Below are 17,632 nucleotides of genomic sequence, written 5' to 3'. Positions count from 1 at the left end.
ACAGAATTTCCTAGAGCAGGGCAGTCATAAATTAAATCACAACGACTTCATATTTCTTTGTGTCTAGTATTATGGTAAATATAGAATTAAAAAAACTAATTTCCTAGAATACCTAAAATTTGAGAAATTAATTAAATGCTTTGATATGGAATAGCTTCATTTATTAAATCGGGAATGAGTCATTTTCTCAGCTATCCAGGTTGGTAGCACTAATGTCCTTAAAGAAATCTTATAATAATTCAACTTTTAAAAATGATAATTATCTTCCTAATTTGTATTTATTATAAAACTTTCATATTCATTGCATATATGAGAGGCCACTTCTACCTTGTTTCCCAGTTTGTTGCTAGCTAAATGATCTAGCTGGTTGCCATTCTTAGAAGTGAACACCAGGAAGCCATGTCTGTTTCCATGCCAACAGATCCTCTTGGGAGAGCATCTTCAGTAAGAGCCCGGATGTGGTGACTCCTCTGCAGCTCCAGTGTTGCCAGCGTGTGGTGGAGCTTTGCAAGCAGTGCCTGTTAGTGGTTTACAAGTACACGACTGAAACTAGGGGTCCCATCTCAGGCATTGGCCCTGACTTGGGTAACTCCAGGTAAGTTTTACGTTCTCAGTTCCCAGTGAGCTTTGTATAGAGACATGGTATGCAACAGTTTGAAATTGACTCTTTTTGTAAAATTAGGAGTCTTTTATGCTTACATAACTAGGAGATCCTCAAAAACTGGAAATACAACCATTCTCTAATCTACAAAACATCTTTTATTTTTACAGTCTGTGTCTTTAAGAAACCGAACAGCAATCACGAACCCAAAGGTGATAGATGTAATGTGGTTGGAAATAAGCATATTTGATTTATATATTCTTGTTTCTAAAACCTGAGAAAGAGCACGTTGGGATAAAATGAACTATTTTTAGGCATTTCAGCATTCATCCCTGATAACAATATGGTTTAGAAGGTGCATTTGGGTTGACTTTATTATTCAGTATGCCTCTACCAAGTTCTATGTCAAAATCGAGTTTCATGCATGTCCAGTTAAAACATGTAGTTTTCTAACACTAGAGAACACAATAATAAGAAACAACTGTTAAGTTGCAAAAGTACAGAATAAAAAGGAGCCCCTATTGGAATGTTCCAATACAACTACAGTTCCTATGAGTATTAAAGATGAATTGAAACTTTGGGTATTTGTTGATGCTTGGATTAGTGACAGGAAACTGAACCCGGGGTTTTACACAGAATAGGCAAGTTCTCTTTTCCCCAGCCTTTGTCTCTTTAGTTTTATTACATGAAAGTTGTAGCGTTACTTAAAGTAGAAGAAAATGAGATTGAAAATGAAGCCATAGTAAAAGAGTCAGGAAGTAGGTTAAAAAATGAAGAGCAAATGGCATCACTAGAAATAGATGCAGTAAAAATGATAGCAGAGAGGCCCTAGAGCCCACCTTCTACCACAGTGACCTGTAACCACAAGAGTGGATCAGAGTGTTTTTCTATGATAGGACCAACACACATATTTGCCATAGACTTTGCTTGTTGTGTACTGTGTAGGATATCTAATGTGTTTTAACTCTTTTGCAAATAGTAATTGAGTAATCATAACAATTTCAGAGATGTAGCTAATTGTATTTTAAATATGTGGAGATTAAAGTTACACTGCAGCGTTTTTAATGGGAAACAAAACTCATGTTAATGGTAGCCATTGTTTTGACATGAAGAGACTATCTTTAAGGAGTAACACACTGTACCTGATCAGGAAAGCTTAGAATTCCCACATAGGAGGGAATTTATCAGGGCTTCTTTGTATCATTCCTGCAATTGTAGCTCTTACAACTCAGTTTCAATGAATGGATCAGGTAGTTTTTGTGGGCAAGGCAAAGAGGATGGTTTCCTGGTCAGCCTGGAGGAAGATGTTACGCCCAATCTTTGTGGACAGGAGAGACATCGCTGGTTCTGAAATATTCAGATCTGAACTTCTGGGATATGCTCAGATGAGCCTGGGGTCTGAGCATTGTGATGTGTCAGTAAAAGTGCTGTCACTCCTGCTCAAATTCAGAACCCTGAGATTTAAAAATCTATACTAGGAAAATGACGTGGATGATCCCAGTGAGTTTTCTAATACTGTATTACAAGATCAAACTTAACTTCTTCAAAGCAGAGTTGGGGCAACATGAAGTTTCTACTACCACTACTAAGATAGTTTAGTTCCTTCCATGAGGGCTGGGGCTCAAGTGAGCATGCACCTTCCCTACATAAGGCAGGAGCCAAGCAAGCTCGTATCCTCCTTTTAAATCCATTATTGGGATAATGCAATTCTGTAGAGGCCAGGACATTTACACTAGTGAGAGTTAGCTCTTCACGGGAACCCAAGAAGTGGAGGGAAAGAAACACTTTTTTGTAATATCTAGTTATTAAAATTCAGGAGAATGTCACACCAATTTAAGAACATCAGTTTTCTCATAGGGAAATGAACTTATAACACTTCACTTTATAGAGTTTAGCATTTAGTGGATTGATTGATTTTATTTATGAAGTATACCTGATTAAATATTCATGTGACTATACACACACACACACACACACACACACACACATATATATATATATATAAATTAACTACAAATACTAGTATACATAAATATGAATATAGCATATGCATTCATGGGATTTATGAGGAGCTATATCTTTGGATATTTTATTTAAAAACCAAAGGAGAGGCAGTTGACATCACCCAGGTTTATAAACCCATGCATAATGTGTCCCTGAGTGATATTTCCTAAGAGGTTTACATATTATATTGTAGACTATGGTTTCTGGTCTTGCAACCTTACAGAAATAACACATCAATAAAAAAGACACAGCACAAGCACATCTCATGATGACTAAGCCATTAGAGTTGGCGTAGAAACTGACACACTCATTTAGAAATGTACATATCTCTATGAACTCTTCAAGATATGAAAGCCTGGGACCAGCCTGATGCCCCACTATACTAAAATTAGTTGCTAAACTGTGGATTCTCCCATTGCTTTTAGACTTTCAGGCTTTTATGGGTTCATTACCGATCTATCTTGAGAATGGAAAAAGAGGGAACTTAGTTTCTCTTTGTTATAAGACTACTTATCTGGGATGGAGAAATGGCTCAGTGGCTAAGAGCACTGGCTCCTCTTCTGGAGGTCCTGAGCTCAATTCCCAGCAACCACATGGTGGCTCACAACCCTCTGTAATGGGATCTGATTCCCTCTTCTTGTGTGCATGAAGACAGATCACTTATATATAAAATAAATAAATATTTTTTAAAAGACTACTTATCTGCCTTTGATACCAAAAACCAAACAGAGCTTTCTTAGCAAAGAAAAACAAAGTTCGTTCTAATCTATCAACACATATATGTAAAATATGAAGCAATATATTAGCAAACTGAAACAATTTTAGCTAAGGTAACCTCTCATCCAGCTTCTGCTTATGGCACTGGTGATAGGTTCCATAACCTGAGGAAGAAATGGTTGAAGTCTTTTGCTACCCAGTGGAATAGAAGGTCCCAGAGAGAGAGGGCTGGGATGTGACTCAGAGATAGGAGTGTTTGTGGTGGGTGTGGCAGGCCTTGGGCTTGATCCCTAGTATTGTTCCATGTCCCAGGTACAGAAAATTCACTTTATCAAATTCATTTATACTTGTGATTAGAAAACTGTTTAGCGGGACAGAAAAAGAAGAGAAATAAATGGAACCTCACGAAACTGAAAAGCTTCTGTAAGGCAAAGGACATGGTAAATAAGAAAAAAAAGACAACCTACAGAATGGGAAAAGATCAGATAGAGGGCTGATCTCCAAAATATACAAAGAACTCAAGAAGCTAGTCACCAAAATACCAAATAATCCAATTTAAAAAATGGGGTACAGATGTAAACAGGGAATTCTCAACAGAAGAATGTCAAATGGCTGAAAGACATTTAAGGAATTGCTCAACATCCTTAGTCATCAGGGGAATGCAAATCAAAATGACTCTGAGATACCTTACACTTACTCCTGTCAGAATGGCTAAGATCAAAAGCACTAATGATAGCCTATGTTGGAGAGGATGTGGAGTAAGAGGAACATTCCTCCACTGCTTGTGGGAGTGTGAAATTGTACAGCCACTTTGGAAATCAGTATGGTGGTTTCTCAGAAAACTGGGAGTCAGTCTACCTCATGACCCAGTATTACCACTCTTGGGCATTAACCCAAAGGATGCTCAATCATACCACATGAAAGAATTTCTGCAGTCCAATACAACATAACTAGGGAAGTGTCATAACAAATGTCTAAACATCCAGGCATTCCTGCTCAAATGAGGAGCAAGTCAAGATTGCCTGCTATCCCTACTCCTGTTCAGCCCTGTAGCTGAAGGGACTAGGTATATCAATGATAAAAATAAGGAAAAGGCATCAGGTTTGAAATGGAGAACTGAATGTTTATTAATAGTGAATATAACTCTATTCATATGCATCTATAGATAAACAAAGTAGCTTTAACCATATTGATGAAATATGTTGATTAAAGAAAGTAAACTAGCCGGGTGTTGGTGGCGAACACCTTTAGTCCCAGCACTCAGGAGGCAGAGGCAGGTGGATCTCAGTGAGTTCGAGGCCAGCCTGGTCTCCAGAGCGAGTGCCAGGACAGGCTCTAAAGCTACACAGAGAAACCCTGTCTCAAAAAACAGAAGAAGAAGAAGAAGAAGAAGAAGAAGAAGAAGAAGAAGAAGAAGAAGAAGAAGAAGAAGAAGAAGAAGAAGAAGAAGAAAGTAAACTATTGTTTTCTGTATGAACAACAGAGAATTCAAGCACCAGTGTTAGTACCTTGAAATATTTTTTAATTATTAGGAATCCATCTGGTAAGGATATATAAGATCCATATTCAGGAAAATGTAAAAGTGGAAACATATACTTTAATAATTAGAATCATTATTATAATGGCATTTTCTCTCAAATTGTTCCATATACCAACAAATTCAATGCAATCTTACTGTATTTTGCTACACATTCTTGTATTTACTTATTTTTGGTGGCATAGATGTTTGTTCCTAGCTTGTTCTAGCATTTAAAGGATAGAAGAACAAAAGGAAAACTAGGTAAGACAATTTTAAAATAGAAACACAAAGTAGGATTTGCAAACTACTTGTAGGAAAATGTTTGATTAGGATAAGGTAAATTGATGTAAAGTTGGCAGGCAAGTGGATCACTGGAACTGCTACCATGGGAAGCCACAAGCCATCCCAGGCATGACAAAAGGGATCCACCACCTTTGTAACAAATGAGGAAAGGAAGATTAGCCATGCAGTGGTGCTGGGCGAGCTGGATTCCTAAGTACTCGAGAAAAGAAGCCCAGCTTCATCCATGAAAATTATGAGCTAAGTAGACAGTCATGACGAGTAAAACTGCAAATTTCAGAGGATAATTTAGGAGAATATCTTGATGAAATTGAGATTATATAAATGACAATTTGAAAAGTAGCATCAAAAGTGTTAATCATAATTGAAAAGATGAATATATTTCTGTATTAGAATTATATATATATAATATATATATATATATATATATACATACATATACATATATAGTCATTAGAAAAGCCTATTAAAAATGAAAAACCTAAAAGTTACAACATAGAGGAAGATACCTGCAATCCATGTATCATAAGAGAACGTTGTAAGTGTTACAAGGCAAGGGTGGGCAGGGCTGTAATCCCAACATGCAGGAGGAGAGGTAGAAGCAGAGACTCAGGAGTTCAAAGCCAGCATTAGCTACACAGCATGTTCAAGCCAGTCAGGGTTACATGAGCTCCTACCCAGGACAAAAAGCAAACTACAAACAAAAATAAAACGTGATACAAATTTTATGTGAATTCCTACAACTTCTGGGGGAAGGAACTGACCACTTAATGGAAACTTGGGGACTATAACCTGGAAAAGGGGACAATAAATATTTGAAAACGTAAGTGAATTAGTATTCAAGACACTACAAAATACTAGAACAAGGAATCTCCAAAGCTGCATACCAGGACCCACCAAGAACACCAGGAAGTGAAAATTGCCTGCATGATGGGAAACAGAAAAAAAATGGGTGATAGCTCAGCATTTCATACTGGACTCCACCATTTTCATAGTCACTGTGCCAGTAATTTTCCAGTAGAAATGTATGTGTGAGAACATGAAGATCCTTACTACAATGGTCATGGTATAATTTACTCAAAATGCTTTAAAAAATTAGAAACAACCTAAGTGGCCAACAGAAGAACACATTTTCTATTATATCACACAATGAAGTAGTATTCAGTATTGGTAAGGAAAATGGCTTACAGAGACTCAAACATAACGTGGAGCAGACTTATCCAGGTACAAAGGAAATACACATTTTGTTTGAGTGTTAATGAAAATAAAGAATAAGCAAAACAGTGTTTAGGGAAGATGGATTTGGATGGGAAATAAGGATGTAAGTACCATAAAGGTCAAGAGGAGCTTAACTTCATGGGGAAAGGGAGACTGTAATTATGAGCTCAGGGAGTCTGCAGATGTTCAGCTACTTAATGTGATGTTTATACAAGTAATAGCTTCAGAATGTCTATTAAACTGACTGTCATGCTCAGTACTCTTAAGTTTCAAGCACATGGTGCCATTAATGACCTGAAGCTACAACAATGTCTGTTTATCTGAGACAAAGGATGGTCTTGCTATTGGTACTGATGTTCTTGACACATCAGCTATAAGCATTCATGTGTACTCTCATTGGCCCTTGGAGATAGGCAGGACGAAATGACTGGATTTCTGGAGAGCTGAGGAAAAAGGTCCCAGAGGTTTCACATTAGTCGTATGTGACAAAGTGGGCATTTGAAAATAGGCCTTGTCCATCACCATCCCTGACTTCAAGCTCTATTACAGAGCTATATAGTCTTGAAAACAGCTTGGTATTGGCACAAAAATAGACAGGTAGACCAATTGAATAGAGTTGAAAACTCTGATATTAACCCACACACCTATGAACACCTGAGTTTTGGCAAACAATCCAAATTTATACGCTAGAACAAAGAGAGATGCTGGCATAACTGGATTCGGACATGTAGAAGATTGCAGTTAGACCCAAGCCTTTTGCCCTGCACAAACTTAAGTCAAAATGGAACAAAACCTCAACATAAACTCAGCCACACTGAACCTATTAGAAGATAAAGTGGGAAATAGCCTTGAATTAATTGGTACAGGAGACCGCTTCCTGAACATAACACCAGTAGCACAGACACTGAGATCAACAATTGATAAATGTGACCTTCTGAAACTGAGAAGCTTCTATAAGGCAAAGGACATAGTCAGCAAGACAAAACGGCAGCCCACAGACTGGGAAAAGATATTCACCAACCCCACATCTGATAGAGGGCTGATCTCCAAAATATACAAAGAACTCAAGAAGCTAGTCTCCAAAACACCAAACAATCCAATTAAAAAGTGGGGTACAGAACTAAATAGACAATTCTCAATAGAGGAATCTAAAATGGCTGAAAGACACATAAGAAAGTGTTCAATATTCTTAGCCATCAGGGAAATGCAGATCAAAACAACTCTGAGATACCATCTTACTCCTGTCAGAATGGCTAAAATCAAAAACACCAATGACAGTTTATGCTGGAGATGGTGTGGAGAAAGGGGAACACTTCTCCACTGCTGGTGGGAGTGTCAACTTGTACAGCCACTTTGGAAATCAGTATGGCGACTCCTCAGGAAAATGGGAATGCGCCTACCACAAGATTCAGCAATTCCACTCCTAGGCATATACCCAAAAGAAGCACATTCATACAACAAAGACATCTGTTCAACGATGTTCATAAGCAGCCTTAGATGCCCCTCTACCGAAGAATGGATATTTACACAATGGCGTACTACTCAGTGGAAAAAAACAAAAAACAAAAAACAAAAACAATGGAATCTTGAAATTTGCAGGAAAATGGATGGAACTAGAAGAAACCATTCTGAGTGAATTAACCCAATCACAAAAAGACAAACATGATATGTACTCACTCATATGTGGATTTTAGACATAGAATAAGGATTACCAGCCTACAATCCACACTGCCAGAGAAACTAGTAAACAAGGAGGGCCCTAAAAGAGACAAACATTGTTCCCTGGAGAAGGGGAAAGGGTCTCGATCCCCTGAGCAAATTGAGAGCACAGGAAGAGGGGGGAGGGAACTACGAGAATGAAAAGGGAAGAAGAGGAAGGATGCAGAGGTCATGGGGGAGCAGAAAGGTTGAGTCAGGTGTAGATTAGAAGAAAGGATATGGGATAGGTAGGGTTTTAGTTGGGGGGTGGTAGGGGAGGAAGGGAGGGAGAAGGAAACTGGGATTGTCATTTAAGCAATCTTGTTTCTAATTCAAATAAAAAAAATGATTAGAAAAAAAGAAAATAGGCCTTGTCCCCTTGCTTTCCAAATCAAAGTTGAAATGACAATGTACCTCATAATAGATGGCTGCTGTCACACAGGCGCATACTCTAGACACATGTTGGCAGATGGAAAGTTGGGAAGCACAGGCTCTGCTGCTGAGGACGTGACGTGGTGTGGCTGCTGTGGAGTAGAGTCTGACAGTGTCTCAGAAAGGTAAACACAAATGCACATATGACTCCCCAGTGACAACTCTGAATATAGGCCCAAAGGAGCTGAAGCCAGGTGCCCCATATGCACGGCAGCATTTGTTTCATAGGAGCTAAGAGGTGAAACAGACTTAACTGTCCGTCAACAAGTGAGTGTGTAAAGCAAAATGTATGGTCGCACAATGGACTATTAGCCATGAAACAAAGAAATCCAGTTCATGATACAAAAGGAGAAGTGTTGTAAACATGCCGAGTTCAAAAGCAGACACAAAAGGGTGTTTGCTATCCCATCTGTAAGTGTGACAGACAACTTCATAGTTAGGAATTAAAATTGATGTTTCCTGGGTAGGAAGGAGGAAAATGGGGTGGGGGACGGGGAGGCCTTTTTTTGTGCAAACTGTAAAAGAACTTTTTTCACATAGTATATCTAATCAAGTTTTTCATCTCTCCTAATTTTTCCCAGATCCTTCCCACATCCCTACCCACACAAATTTATATTTCTTTCTCTCTCTCTTTAAGAAACAAGCAAAACCAAAATACACGAATAAAAAGCCAAGGAACACAAACATTTAAAACCCACAAAAATGAAAACCCAAATATACAAGCAAAAGACCAGTAAGACAGGGAAAAAAATGCCCAAAGCAAAGTCAAGTGAAACAAAAAGTCAACAAAATTATCCCTGAGTTTGTTTTGTGTTGGCCAACTACTCCTGGGTCTGAGGCCTACCCTGAAATGTGGTTAATACACCCAGTGAGACTCCATTAGAGAAGACTAACTTTCCCATTGCCAGTGGGTATCAGTTGTGGACAGCTTCCTGGTTAGAGTTGGGACTCTGTGTTCACTTCGCCCCCCTTAGTACTGGGACCCCATCTGGTTTGAACCTGTCCAGGCTGTGTGCAGGCTGCCACAGTCTCTGAACTCATATGTGTACCAGTCCTGTTGTGTCTGGAAGACGCTGTTTCCTCAGAGTCATTCACCAGTCACCTCTGGCTCCTAACAGTCTTTCTGCCTCCTCTTCTGCATATTCCCTGAGCCTTGAGGGGAGAGGGTTGATGATGGAGAAAAGACAGCATCTTCAGCAAATAGTGCTGCTCAAACGGGATGGCTGCATGCAGAGCAATGCAAGTAGAACCCTGGTTATCACCCGCCCTGTGCAAAACTCAACTCCAGATGGATCAAGGACCTCACCATAATGCAGGTACCCTAAACCTGGTAGAGGAGAAAGCGGAGATTAGACTTGAAGTCCTTGGCACAGGAAAGGACTTTCTGAACAGGACACGGGTATTATAGGCACTCAGTCAACAGTTAGTAACAGGAACCTTATGAATCTGAAACATGTCTATATGGCAAAAGACACAGTCAGTCAGCAAAGTGGGATATGGATTGGGAAGCTACCTTTACCAATTGTAAGTCTGATAGAGGGTTGGTGTCCAAACATAGAAAGAACTAAAATGGCAGAACATCAAGAAGACAAATAGCCTAGTTTTAAAAATGGAGTACAGAACTAACTAGCCAGTTCTCAAAATAAAAAAGAAAGAAAAGAAAGAAAGAAAAGAAACACAAATGGATAAGAAACACTTAAAGAAATGTTAAACATCCTTAGCAGTCCAGGCAATGCAAATTAAAACTACTTTGAGATTTCATTTTGGCACGGTCAGAATGGCCACGATCAGTGAAGCAAATGACAGCTCATACCGTCAAGGCTGTCGAGTAATGGTACCATGTATCCATGGCTGGTGGGAGTGCTGACTTGTATAGCCACTCTGGAAATCAGTGTCATGGTTTTTTGGGAATCTGGGAATAGATGTACCTCAAGGTTCAGCTATAACACACTTGGGCATATAACCAAAGGACTCAGCATCCTACCACAGAGACACTTACTCATCTGTGTTCATTGCTGCTTCATTCATAATAGCCAGAAATTGGGAACAGGTTAGATGTCCATCAACTGACGAATAGATCAGGAAACCATGGCACATTTGCACAGTGGAATACTATTCGGCTGTTAAGAAAAATGAAATTATTACATTCACAGGTAAATGGATGGAGTTAGAAAAAAACCATCCCAAGTGAGACAACTTAGACCCCCAAAGACAAATATTGTATCTTTTCTTATATATGTAGACATATGCTTTTAAGCCTTTGATTGTCATGCTATCATCCAAATAACTACAGTGGTTAGGTACCTGGTAAGGGACTAGGGAAGAGGCGAGCATCTCCCAAAACAGGTCTAAGTGTTTGGCTTTACAGGTGCCAGACAAAAGCTATCATTGCTGAATTCCTGAGCCTAAGCTGAGGAGGAGAAACTAGGAAAATTAATAGGTGTAGAGTTTCTTCTTGGAATCATGACAATGGTCTAGACTTGCAGGTAGTTATATAAGATTAATATACTTAACATACTGAATTTTATATTCAAGAATGATAAAGGTTATTTCCATTATGAAATTCAAGACAGTAAGAATCATCCTCCAAAAGCACAGGGCACATAGTCTGTTGAATTTTATTTACCCTGCAGTCCTCAAACCAGGAATCTGGGTTTACCTGAAGGAGTTCAGGGGTCCTTGTCCCACTACAGAACGATGCTGGAAGATGAGTGTCACTTACATGTTCAAGGAAAAGTCCCTGTCAGTTTTAAATGATTGATATTCTGGGGATCATCAGAGTTAGCAATAGGATAGCATATAAAGTTCTGGACCAATCTGGAATTTAAAATGTGTGTGTTCTGCATCTACATCGTGGGTGTGTAAGGGTGCACACACCTTGCCTAACAAATGTGGAGTGTGGCTATGGGTGTGAAGTTAATGGAGACAGTCTGATATATTGCTCTTGGCTACAAGTTAGCTGGGAATTATTTTGATACAGCAAAAATAAGCCAGGGTAAAAGCTGTAAACTTCTTCGTATTGGTGCTTAGACAAAGTCTTCAGATATAGTCTATAAATTCACCTCCTTGAGACAGTCTTCCTGCCTAAAAAAAAAAAAAAAAAATCAAATTGTATTACTTAACTCCAATGCAAAGAACAATTTAAAAGTAATCTTTGCTGTTCAGCTTCTGGAGTCTCCCAGGAGATATTAGTAGAGACTTCAAGGCAAATAACTATTGCATTTCTCCATAATGCCTTGCAATACCCACAGCGTTTGCTTTAGGTAAGCAGAGTGTTTTTCCAGTATAATTTCATATATTTTTCAAGTTCATACCACACTTCTCCTTCTTTCAAGTCCAAAAGAACAGTTTCTTACTAAACTTCTACTACTAGAAGGTTGGGATTTGTGGCATTATACCCACTGGACTTCTTGGATTATCTTATTATACTTCATGTTCCTGAAAGTATTAATATAATAATTGAAGACAAGTTTCAAAATGGGATTTTTGTGTACCATAACAAGTGTCTGGAGAAAGACAGTCTGCCCTGTGTGCTTCATACAGTATATTTATCTGTAAAATGTTGCTAACCATGCTATGTACTTAGATAATTATTAGAATAACGCATGTTGATTTATGAAAGTTGGCCTATAAAACTTTATATAAATCATTGTTGAACATAACAGCATTACCTAGGATCCTGTACTTTGTGATATTAATTATTTATTTTTTCATGTGCAACAATGGAGCTTAAAGTTACTGTGAGGCTGGCTATGATATCCCAGCACTCCTGAGGCTGAGGGTGGGGGAATCATGGGTTCCAGAACTACTGAGAAACAATAGAAATATGTTTTTTGTGCATGTTACTAAATTGTCAACAGCACTGATTTATTGGAAATTAAATTTTTAATTGGAGGATTGTAAAGATAGTTCACTGGATAAAATGTTTGCCCCATAAGCATGAAAATCTGAATTTAGATCCCTAGAACCCACATAACAGCAAAAACTCAGCAGGTGTAGAGGCCATGTATAATCCCAGAACCCAGGAGATAGGGCATGTTTGGGACAAGCTGGCCAGCTGGACTTGGTGAGCTACAAGTTCAGTGAAGACACCGTCTCAGTAAATAAAGTGAAGAGTGGAGGAGAATCAACTGACATCAACTTAGGGCCTCCACACTCGTTCATGCTAGGTGACCTCATGCATACATGCATGCACACCACACACACACAGACCTGTGTAAAGTTTCATTGAGGTTGCTGTTTACTGTGTCATTCCTAATGCATTTTCCACAGAACCTAGAATATCCCCCACCTCGTGTGGACTAGTGGGTTTTGATCAAGCACCTTCCTTTATTTGCTCCTTGCCTTACATAAGAAGGGTTGCTTTCCTATGGCAAAGGTATCAGATTAATCATTCAGACTTCACCAGCACTTGACATCATAATTAATCCATATAAATTACCCTAGTGATATTAAGAAAATAATTTATATAATCTGTGATGTGAGAAATCAGTTGTTTCATTATTCATCAACCATTCTGGAGTTTTGATTTAATTTAGTTTGTTGTGTATTATTTTACTGCTCTATTAACTTAATGATCGGTGCAATTATTTATAGTTTGTGATATTAGGTAACAGATTTAGTAGGTATTATTATTCATGATGAAATAATGTTTATGGATATTATGGAAAATTCTATTTTAATCTGAATGCTGTTTGCAGTTTGATTATAATGAATTCTTTTCTTTCTCTAAGATTCACAAGAAACAACTGTAAATTTAATTTCCCATTAATGTAGATGTATCCTAATTCTTAGCATTGTTGCACATAGAATAGGCAGCTGACAGTTCTTACCCTTCCATTTGTTTCTTGTATGTTCATTTATGATGCTGTCTAGAGGGTTCCAGTGTCCAAAGAAGGACATGAATCCGTTGACACTCTCTTGTCATTTATTATTCCAAGACCACAGGTAATTGCTGGTCTTCTATTGCCACTTCTGTTGTTGGAAATCCATTATAGATATCTTTGTCCTGACTTTACAAATACATTGATCTTCTCATTACTACAACATAGGCTTATTTATATGCTATGGTTAATTTCCATTTATATTTATGGATTTCCTTGGCCATTTAACTCTAGACCTATAGATAAGAAAATATGGGTGCCCAACTCATATGTAATTCCCCATTTTCAAAGCTTGGCATTGAAAACAAGCAAATAAATAAATAAAAACAAGGTCCAGTTTCTTGGAAAATTGGACCTGAATTAGCACATAAATTTACTTGTATTCTTTTTTATTAATTGTGAATATTCATACTTTTGTTATGTAAAAATTAATGCTTTGTTTACAGAATGTTGGCACTTTGATGGATAGATAAGCATGTGGGAAACACACACCCCTATATGTACACTATCGTATACATATACTATTTTGTCTCTCTAAAATCTGGGGAAAATCATGTATTTGGAAATACATTTGGTTTCATGGCTCCATCAATCTGTAACCATAAACACTGAATTGTCTAAGAATACAAAGTTTCCAATTAAGAATGTTTTAGTTTATCTATAGTTATAATGAATCAATGAGACATTTTACCATTAGGATTCATAGTTCTATACCCTTGAAATAAAGGCTATTATTAATGTGGATTGCCAAATTCTCCATGAACATCATTAGTAAAAGACTAAAGATTTGAGATGCCGAAGTGTCTGATCAAGTTTTAAAGAGACATTTGCCTGGCTTCACATGTTACCTTTAGGCACCGATGATGAATTTTAAGTTCATGCGAACCGACAAACAGCCATGTATTGTTTGAGTGCAATGATGAAAGTGTGTCATGGGATACCAATCTTAAGAAGGAAATTTTTGTGTGAGTTGTATTGTTGTGATAGTCACAGTTTCAAATAAGATTGGTTAAATAATTAGTTGTATAATCTTTTCATGAATGACATTGACATTAAAGTTTTTGCAACAACCTAATTTTGTAACTACTACTTTTAGGTATTTGCTACCAGGAAGTGCCCAGCTCCTCATGCGGTCATCACTGTACAACATGAAATATAATTCACCAGGAATGACTCGCTCCAATGTTTTGTTTACGTCCCGATACAGCCATTTGTGAGACTGAATGGAAGATTGCCATGGGCTATGAATAATAGCAATTCATTCATTTTCTCCAGTTGAACCTTAAGGAAGTGACCCTTACGTGATATTTTATGTATATATGTCATATAAGTGTGTGGAATACATACACACATGCACTCAAGTAACATACAAATATATATATATATATATTTATTATGTGTAAGAAAAATTAGCAGAAAACTGAATATAAGATTTAACGTTTCTGGAAATGTAATAAACCATGTTAAAGTTGTTTACACAAATATGCAAATGTGTAGAATTTGCTAGGTTTATACTTAATTGCTTCCTACTAGAAATGTTATTTTTGCTGCAGAGTGTATAAAGCAGAATTGATCTTGAAGATCCCATCACAGTGTTAAATTATTTTCTAGATAACACAGCTTTGACTTCAGAAAGCACTAATAGTATCTTATTACTTCTTTCACTCATAGTAGCTATGTAACAGTGAAACACAAGAGACTTAAAAACCTGGGGTTAGCTTGATGATAAGATTAGGATAAAATGGGGTTATTGTTACTATAGCACACTGTAAAGTACTAGAAAACATCCCTCCAACATTTTACTCTCCATATGGAAATTTAACTATTTGTTCTAGTGCATATTTTCAATAAAGATCCAGATTAAATTGTGGTGTGATCTAAAATGGGAGACTTCCCAGTGGGCTAAGAACAAAAATGTAAACTCGCTTTAATTTGGCTTTCCATGGGGGGTTACATAAACAAGTGATGGCAACCCATAGAGCCTTAGCTGTGTGACTTTATGTCTCATAGCACTAGCTTTTCTTTGGAAAGGATATCCTTGATGGGTTTAAGTATCTCAATGTTGAGACCAGTTTACCTTGCAGAGCTTAATGATAGTAGTTTCTCATTTCACCTCAGAAAATATTCTAAAGACTCTGAAGAGGAGTCTACACTCAGCACATGTCACTATGCATGGGCTGACGTGCCTGCCCTAGATTGAGTCTTTTCTTCACTGTTGAGTGTGGCGTTGTCTTCCGTACAAAGGCATCATGCGTGTGTCCCCATCAGCACATTCCCATGCTCCCTTCTCTTGCCTGCACTTTCAAAACCAGTGTGTGCTTTCCGTGGCCCAGACACAGACAGCACAGTCATGGATTTTTGAACTCAGGAAGTGTAATATTTGCTCAAACTTCCCTCCAAGGCTTTTACTCACAGATGCTAAGAATTTGAAAAACTCAAGATTGTTTACCACCATTTCATATCCTAAAATCTATTTCCAGAAAACGAGGAAATGACTCCAAAGCAGCAGTAGTGAGAGCCCATCTGTCCCAAATTTGTTCGAAGTTGGGTCGATGGTGACCCAAAGTTGTAAAGTATATGGATTTATTTTAAGAGTATATTTTTTTCCTGTAATAATCATTGCATACACAAATCGCTGGTAGCTGCTTTACTTCTTTATGGCTGCCTACCCTGCACATCCCAAATGAAGCTTTTCTTACTGGCTACATCCCATGCAATTTCGTCTTGTGTTTCCAAAGGAGAATAAAGTCTCCAAAGGAAGAAAGCGAATGTGTTATTTAGGAGTCCATATTGCGAATTCTGCAATATGCTATATATTTCTAAAAATAAGTGATGCAAATATTGGAATATCACAGAATCTTTATGGGAATAGTCAACAGATCAGTCTGTTTTATGGTTTATTTGCAGTGTTTTTGTTTGCAATTCATGATTTAAAAATCATGGAGAAATAAAAGAACATAAAATCATGGAGATATGTTTTTAAGTGATTGGTAAGTGATACCAACCCAGTTTGTTGGTCATTTACTTCATTTATCTTAAATCACAAATGAATAATTAGGGTGTTTGCTTTGGAACTTCTGCCTCATACAAGAAAGGAATCTATACTTAAAACCCAATGAAACAGGGACAATCATCCAACATTAGAAATTCTCACCCTGGAAACACACATTAAGAACTAAGAGTAAATTTAAATGCATAGAACTGCCAAGTATTTGGTGAACAAACATCGCTTCCCTAGCTACTCAAGCAAGGCCTTAGTTTGAGCAGTAGGATTTCATTGCCTACATTTTCCTGTTTCAACTAGCTGGATATGATGAAGCTGTGCAGAAAGCCATGTGCTCATTAGTTATGTGCATTACCTGGTGTGCTGTGGACGGTGGTTGTCATAGCACCATCCCCTAATGAGCAGCTAAGAGAAGACATGATAATGAACCATGCAAGTCTCAGGAGGCCATAGACAGGTATTAGAGGTATAAAATATTCCCTGGTTTTTGTTATCAATTTCTTATGTGTATGGTTAAAACATATTTGCATAAGAGACAGTGTAGATCTCTCTTTCATGGTAGAGAAAGAAAACTTGAGTAACTGCTTAATCTCATCATTTTTTTTTTTTTTAAGAATGGATTTTGGTTTACTTTCAAGGGTAGAGGATAATTATAGACAGGCCGCCCTAGCCATTTGTAATGGTGGTAATGCTTCCCCAAACTGTAAGATATGAATATTTTCCAAAATGTCACTTGCTTTTTTTATGTCATTACCTACAAACATAAAGTCACAATGTAGTTTTCACTTGACTAAGACAACCTTGTGTGTTTGAATGTATTAAAATACTCTATTGCAATTCATTTTACTTTGCATGAATTTTATTTTGTTAGATTTCATTTATCTTTAATATGTGAACATAAAGTTTTATATGGAGTACAGTGTTAAGCAACTCTGCTGTCTGTAAGGATTTGCCTAAACGAGATCAAATCCCCTAGAGTTTCCATGGCTCCTCATCTCTAGAATTAAATTAATCCCAACCAAACCAAACCCTTTCTTTTACCTAATATTTATACACACACAGAAAATATGTGGCTCCTAGACTTCCAGAAAATGATTCCATTCCATTTTCTCTTTAGCTTGGAAAATAGATTGAGTATGGGATTATGCTGATTTGAAATTCCAAATGTTTGAATATAAATTTAATGTTTTCTTCTTTTACATGTCAGTGTCATTCTGTGTAAACATTATCTTCAAATTTAAACATATGCAATACAC

General features: G+C 37.5%; 1 protein-coding gene across 3 annotated transcripts in view; it reads left to right on the top strand.

The window, feature by feature from the left end:
- Positions 1–17,217, top strand: part of Ttll7 (tubulin tyrosine ligase like 7) — a 117,781-nt gene extending 100,564 nt beyond the window's left edge. For 2 of the 3 annotated variants that reach the window (XM_027395935.2, XM_027395936.2), the window contains 2 exons: positions 422–595; positions 14,469–17,217. In XM_027395935.2, the coding sequence (XP_027251736.1) occupies positions 422–595; positions 14,469–14,589 (295 nt within the window). In that variant the 3' untranslated portion in view covers positions 14,590–17,217. Of the gene's footprint in view, positions 1–421; positions 596–8,481; positions 8,615–14,468 lie in introns of all 3 variants that reach the window. The other variant, XR_003481317.2, reaches the window with a different exon arrangement.
- The last annotated feature ends 415 nt before the right edge of the window (positions 17,218–17,632 follow it).

The sequence above is a fragment of the Cricetulus griseus genome (assembly GCF_003668045.3).
Source record: "Cricetulus griseus strain 17A/GY chromosome 1 unlocalized genomic scaffold, alternate assembly CriGri-PICRH-1.0 chr1_0, whole genome shotgun sequence".
In the NCBI taxonomy this organism is placed as follows: domain Eukaryota; kingdom Metazoa; phylum Chordata; class Mammalia; order Rodentia; family Cricetidae; genus Cricetulus; species Cricetulus griseus.
Note: the sequence above shows the minus strand (reverse complement) of the source record. Positions and strands in the feature narration are given on the sequence as shown.